At 40.4% G+C, this 7543-nt stretch overlaps 1 protein-coding gene across 1 annotated transcript; it reads left to right on the forward strand.

Moving 5' to 3' along the window:
- Window positions 1–1304: 1304 nt before the first annotated feature.
- dlx6a (distal-less homeobox 6a) lies at window positions 1305–3871 on the forward strand (the record flags this gene model as incomplete). The annotated part of the gene is made up of 3 exons (XM_084158349.1): window positions 1305–1617; window positions 2287–2480; window positions 2863–3871. 3 exons carry the CDS (start codon window positions 1305–1307, stop codon window positions 3103–3105), a joined length of 750 nt encoding a protein of 249 aa, XP_084014475.1. The 3' UTR covers window positions 3106–3871.
- Between the last annotated feature and the right edge of the window lie 3672 nt (window positions 3872–7543).

Here is a 7543-nt window from a genome sequence, read left to right on the forward strand (position 1 = left end):
TATATTTCATATCTGCCAACTGTCTCTGTGCTTCTCGCTTGGTCCACTGCTGGAAAATGATTATCCGGCTAGGTTGTGCACTTTTTAAATCCCACAAAGTAAATAACAAGCTTGGCAATAATAGCAAGGTACCAAGTTCTTCTTATAGAAAGGGAGAACATTGACACTAAACGCTGCATTTAGACAACCATTTTTGATAAGAGGATAATTGATGCGATACTGGCGTATAATTAGGAGATAATTTATGCTATATTCAGTTTTATTCCACCTTCCCAAAATAAACCCAGTCTATAATCATTACAGGCGAATTGTTCTTAATTTTATAGCTCCAATTTAAATAAAGGGTGGTGGTTAATCAAATAGGTTTTGGTTATAACTGATTGCGACCGTAAATGCTTTTTCATCACCATTTTGAAATAAATGAATCCCACACTATGAAAAAAAAAACGTGTTGACAATAATGTTTTTGTTTTTACTTCCAATAGGCTATATGAAAGTATAATTGGGAGATGTTTTATAGCATTTGCATTAATAGTTTATATTGTAACATAATTTTTCAAACCGCACTGTAAAATTTGCGTATATTTCACACGGTAGGCTATCAAGCATCTTATTTCAAAAGGGATAAATGATACTGTCAGTTTATCACGACATCCATCCTTCCTATCTGCATTACATTTTTTTTGTCATCTTGTTGATTCGTCGCATGCAGTTGTTCTTTGAATAATCTAATTATTACGATGGTATAGAAATTGTGTCAGTATATTTCCAGGGTGATGATATGGTATGTTCAAAATGATATTCGTTCATTAGGCTAAATCAAACTGGGGTAGGATATGGTTTGCGTAGTTTGGGCTGGCATAATGATTATACCTTGCGTTTGACTATATTGTCTGTAGGAATTAAGAGGTTATCCCACCATAGTTGTGGCTGCAGTGGGAGCTGGTAAGGTGGGTTAACTCACACTGAAGACTAGTGAAGCACACAACTGATGACGTTGGGTTGAATGACCAATCAGAAGGCGCTGCCCTTTGAAGACAAACCATTTTACTTGTAGTGTCTGCATCAAGTCTGGAAGCAAGGACTCAATTTTAACAGAATCCACCTTAAATCTCTGCATTAACTTATGCCCAACTTGCGCCATACCAAGTAAGAATACCAGAGGATTAAAAAAATCGAAGCAATTGAATAATTCGGGTCTTAATAGGACAATATCTGTTCGCTGAGGAGAGAGACAACAACACAGCGAGAGAACCCATTTGGACTTGAGAGAGGGGGCGAGTGCTCTCAAGGCAGAACATTTGATGATGACCATGACTACGATGGCTAACGGTCTGGAGGCTCAGGACTCGTCCAAGTCGGCTTTCATGGAGTTTGGTCAGCAGTCTCACTCACAACAGAGCTCTCCGTCGATGGCTGCCAGCCACTACCCGCTGCACTGTCTCCATTCCGGGTCGCACCCAGCTCATCATCAGCACGATAACTCTCCGTACTCCGGCAACAATTCTTACAACAGGTCGCTACCGTACTCCTACGTGAGCCACCCCCACCACAGCCCGTACCTGCCATCCTACCACAATAACACCACTGGCGGTCAGACAAGGTTAGACGGCACAGGTAAGATGCTTTCCCATTCATGACAAGAAATATGCTCTCTATCGTTTTCATCGTGCAGCGATAACAATGCGAGTGCCATTTATTTTTTATTAATTTGGTCAAGAAAAAGATAAAGCACAATAAACGTCCAGCAGACGGTTGAATGGCAAATTAATTTCAAATTGTGTCTGAATGACAATTTATCTGTTGTCTATTTTTTTCTACATTATATTTAGTTCATGGTGTCTCTTTTTTTCTATAGAACACTCCGCGAGATCCCATTCTATGGCCATTCTTTGCACCGGGTATAATGACAAGTGAGGAATCCTCACGAATTATTCTTGGAATTAGGCGGTCTACTCGCTTTGAACGTTGTAATTAGCATTTAATTGGCATGTCATTACGAGGAATATCCTAAATATGACAGAAAATTCGATGATGATTACAATAATGGTGGAGTGGACTGAGCGAATGTGACACGTGAATATGTATTAGTGGTCTGGATTTAATAGAGTAGGCCTATCATTGTGTTTCTCATATATTTTCCTTATTAGATATGTAGCCGTTTAAATAGATTGGGACCTATTATATTCTCTGAAATTAATTATATTTGGGGAATTATAAACTAGGCCTATTTGTTGTGGAATATGTTTGGCCTTAGTGGACTAACATTGCCATTTTTTGTTGCAGAGCAGCAGAAAACAACAGTGATTGAAAACGGAGAAATTCGTTTCAACGGGAAAGGCAAGAAGATTCGCAAACCTCGGACGATTTATTCTAGTTTGCAGCTTCAAGCTTTAAATCACCGTTTCCAGCAAACACAATACCTCGCCCTGCCAGAACGCGCTGAGCTGGCTGCATCTCTCGGACTAACACAGACACAGGTAGGCCTATTCTCAAAACATTCATTATTATACTGCTATTAGCGCTTTATTATCTTGTATTATTAGTATTTATTAGTATTATTAGTAGGCCTATTATTATTGTTATTATTGTTGTTATTATTACCCTATACCCTAAAATTGCTCTGGGTATTGTGTTTCTGTTGTTGACCAATTTAGGATTCCTTCATAATATTTACTTTTTTACCTATAGGCCTGCACGAATGTATTGTAATAATGTTATGTAGGCCTCCTAACTCATATTTATCATATCAGTTGGTCTATAAGCCTATTTATAAAAATGTTAATAGATGAATAAATACATTCATGATATAATCATTATCTGTAATCTGGTCTTCCCTTGCCTTCCTGCCATCTTGTGCAGGTAAAGATATGGTTCCAGAATAAAAGGTCAAAGTTCAAGAAGCTGCTGAAGGCAGGTGGCAACCCGCATGAGAGCGACCCTACTATGCCTGGTTCCATCGGCCTGTCTCCCCGGTCTCCAGCAATTCCTCCAATATGGGACGTGTCAGCGTCCAGCAAAGGAGTTAACATGGCGGCCAACGGCTACATGCCCGGGTATTCCCACTGGTACTCCTCCCCACATCAAGAGACAATGCAGAGATAGACTGCGTAAAGGGCGGGAAGGCCCGAGGTCTGACTCGAGACGTTCGAACCTTCACAGTTTTACCTGCACAATTGATTTCCGTCAGTCTCGAGACAAAAGGGGTGTCGCGTTCGAACAGAGAGATTCCTTGGAGACAAGGAAGGATACTGCTTGTGAAGGATACTTGAGGACAAAGACTGTGATATGAAACACGCTAAAGGAACTAACCGTATTAACTTACGAATGACTGTTCAGTGGGATTGCCTTTGTTGCTTTCATTCATGTCAACATCTGACTGTCAATATACCAAATATATCATTGACATTTAACCCATCACTTGGGCACAGAATGGACTACACTCACGCGTTTTTTGCGAGTTGAACATGATGCTATGATATATTGTTGAAATCTAAACTGCTCTTTGACTGGGTGTTTTTCTCATGCAAAACAAAGCAATCTGTCTGTAAATATATTATTCGATTTTAGTTGTACATTCACTTTTTATGTTTTGTCTTTCATAAATGGATTAATCCATGACTTAAAACAAAGTATCGTGTTTTGTACTGCAAGATGAAGATGATTGATATATGTAAAAATGACTGATGAGCCATTCCTTGTCAAGGTGTCATATGGACGTTCTAAAATGTAGGTCCCATATGGTTTATCATGAAAAACTTACAGGCTATACGTCATAACACTATGTTTCCTCTTCATAAAAATAGACATTGTCAATGCACTGCAAACGAACAAAATTGTCAATATATATTAAACAACACTAGAGGAAATTAACTTACCCTGCTCCCCTCTCAATTTATCCCGCAAAAGATGGTCGCTCCTTGTCCAGTTAATCTTGTCATTTTCTGCCTCAATTATTAGAAGTATTGACACAATGTTTTTCTCCTCTCTGCCCGTCCTAATGCAAGACGCTAAATGCCAAGCTCCACGGGATCGATCTTGAACAAAGCATCCAGCTGCAGTCCCGTTCAATATGAAGGAGAAATTTGGGACAATTTATGGGTTTTATCTAAGTGAGGCTTTTTTTCCATTCTCATAAATGCAGGCATAATTAGGGTAATTTTTTATGTAGCCCGCTGATTACAGCGATTTTACCGTCAAAGATAATTACCTGTGATTTTCTACCACTTTTAATACTAAAAGGCATCTTTATTTGGATTTGAGGTAGCACATACGCGGAACAAAAGAGGGAAATTATTCGGTTATTCATATACAAATTGCTGAGAGCAGTGAACGGTTGGGATATTATCTGAAATTACAATGTTGAAAAAAATAATGAGAAAGTGTCTGCAGCTGTCAAGTCGTGGATGTCCCACAGTATACCTGCATGGGCCCCATTTGACCAAAACAGACCCTATCACGACCATATCTATAGGCCTATATTTGCCTATATAGTCTGAGTTATTCCCCAAACCCTCGTAAATAACATTTCACTTAATACCTTTCCTATATTGGCCGAGAGTAACTCGTAAAGCAGAAAAGTGCGTCGGGTGGTGAATTTCGCCATACCAAATCTTTTCACACCCGAAGGACTCCCCGCAAATCACCCCTTTTACAATAAGACTATATCGTCATAAAAACTTAATTTTATAGGATATGCAAATAGTTGCAATAGCAAGAATGCTATTTCTCATTGGTGGAGGCATCCAAGTTGTGAAAAGGCCCAAACAATGCAAATGTTTCATATTATTTCATTAAATTGATTCAAATGTACAAAAATAGATATAGCTTAGATAGAAAGCGACTTGATGAGACAGGGAGAGGGAACCGAAGAGAACAAACGAGAACATGAGGACCAGAGCTCTTGGGAGGCCATGATTAATTGAATATTTACATCGAGAGAGAGAGAGAGAGGGAGAGAGAGAGAGAGAGAGAGAGAGAGAGAGAGAGAGAGAGAGAGAGAGATGTCCACGCTCCCAGATCTTTGTGGTTTTCTGGCTAAGATAGATGGATACAGTATGTTAGTCTGCTGTAGGTTAGGAGACAAACCATATATCCAGGGTATATTATCACTACCGGATATCACTATAGGTTTCAGGCTATCCCTAGTATTTTATCAGTTTGGCGTCATGATTGCAATTGATTCTAAAATCCGAATTGGCAAAGGTTGTCTTTAGATATATATAAATAAAATAGTCCCGTCTGACAAATAAAAACACATGACAAATAGATAGGCTAGAATAAAAGCCAGTATAGGCTAGTGTTGAATGCATGCTGCTATTTATCACATCACTTCCAAAAGCCTAGAAAACACAATCAAGAGTGTCACCTAAAATAAGGTAGGTTATAACATTCTAAAACGAAAGTATGTAACAATCCTTCATAGGGATTCACAGAGCGCAACGACCTAGCTAGGATACTGAGATAGCTCCATCATGATAAAAAATATAGCCTTACCTTCATACGATTCTTTTGCCTACAATAGTGTTAGCAGTGGTCAAAAAGCTTGGGCTTCGAATGGGAACACTGTCTGCGACAGAACACGGTTCTACTGCTCGTGGTTGAGTAAGCAAATCCAGGTGTGAAAGTGTTTGCACACCCCGGTACCTCTTATATATTGCCTGCAAAATTAGCTGTTATTACTGTCACTGTTTAGTGATGGTGAGCTAGAAAAAAGCCTTCTGCAATCAAGAAGCAAGCGCATCTTTGCAAATTATAGGTAATTGTCAATGTCCAGATTAGGATAATGGAGGCCTAATCCTGGAGTATAATTATTGTTGAGTGTTATAGTTGAAGCTAGTAAAGCTAACTGTCATTATTTAGACTCGATTTGCAGGGGAACTCGCTGAGTGGAAAATGTTCAGTTGGAATTTAACGGGGCTCTCGATATAATGGCGTGTGTGTGTGTTGGAGGACGGGGGTGGAGGGGGGATAAACAGTAATATGAAAATCAAACGTAGATTTCTCGAGTAGCCTACTGGCAATGTAATTACGGAACCACGTGAACTGCAGAAATTAGGTTGATTTAAACCACGTCCATGTTTTGGATTTCCAAGTGCATCGCTTGCTTGGTAAGGCTATATTCAGCCAGGACAAGTGCATCGCTTGGTAAGGCTATATTCAGCCAGGACAAGTGCATCGCTTGCTTGGTAAGGCTATATTCAGCCAGGACAAGTGCATCGCTTGGTAAGGCTATATTCAGCCAGGACAAGTGCATCGCTTGGTAAGGCTATATTCAGCCAGGACAAGTGCATCGCTTGGTAAGGCTATATTCAGCCAGGACAAGTGCATCGCTTGGTAAGGCTATATTCAGCCAGGACAAGTGTATCGCTTGCTTGGTAAGGCTATATTCAGCCAGGACAAGTGCATCGCTTGCTTGGTAAGGCTATATTCAGCCAGGACAAGTGCATCGCTTGCTTGGTAAGGCTATATTCAGCCAGGACAAGTGCATCGCTTGGTAAGGCTATATTCAGCCAGGACAAGTGCATCGCTTGCTTGGTAAGGCTATATTCAGCCAGGACAAGTGCATCGCTTGCTTGGTAAGGCTATATTCAGCCAGGACAAGTGCATTGCTTGGTAAGGCTATATTCAGCCAGGACAAGTGCATCGCTTGCTTGGTAAGGCTATATTCAGCCAGGACAAGTGCATCGCTTGCTTGGTAAGGCTATATTCAGCCAGGACAAGTGCATCGCTTGCTTGGTAAGGCTATATTCAGCCAAGACAAGTGCATCGCTTGCTTGGTAAGGCTATATTCAGCCAGGACAGTCATGCCTTTGGGGAAAGCAGAGAGAGGAGACGAGCATTCAGTTACATGCACAACCATGTTAACATTGGTGTATTATGTATTGTCTATCCTTAGGTCAGACGCTTCACAACATTATCATGTGTCCAGGCCAGCTTAAATTGGTGGTAAATATGTCTTCTCCCTGTGTGTGTGTGTGTGTTGTAGTGTGATTGTTTCTTGGTTGATTCGTTTATATAGGCTATTGATGCATAATGATAACATGTTTTATGTAAAGTCTGGAACAAGATGTTCGCTTCAGTGCAGTAGGCCTAGTTTGTTTAGTGGTTTGCAGTGGCAACACTGGTAGTAGGCCTAATGATATGTTCAAATGTTGAAGATTTTATTTTACCCGGAAGGTCTGACGGAGGCGGGCTGTGGCCGCGGGAGTGGCAGAGCTCTGGAGCCGATCGGCCCCCACAGGAATGCGGATTGTCTCAGATCTACGTGCCGCCCCTTCGCCTCCTCTCTGCCATTCAAAGCAGCTAATTGTAGGGGACACAAAGAGAGCACTACTGCAGACTGTCTGCCAGACCGACACCCATATTCTTTGGGGGAGTACAGAATCCAGATGCAACTCCAAAACACAAGACTGAAATGTGCTTCACTGTAACACGAATTAATGAATAATAATAGCATAATAATAATACGACCTAATTTATTTGTTCGTCTTAACATAAACCTAAAACTAGAATTAACCTGGAAGAAAAAAGTATCAATATT

The sequence above is a fragment of the Coregonus lavaretus genome (genome assembly GCF_964263955.1).
Source record: "Coregonus lavaretus genome assembly, chromosome: 3".
NCBI classification, from domain to species: domain Eukaryota; kingdom Metazoa; phylum Chordata; class Actinopteri; order Salmoniformes; family Salmonidae; genus Coregonus; species Coregonus lavaretus.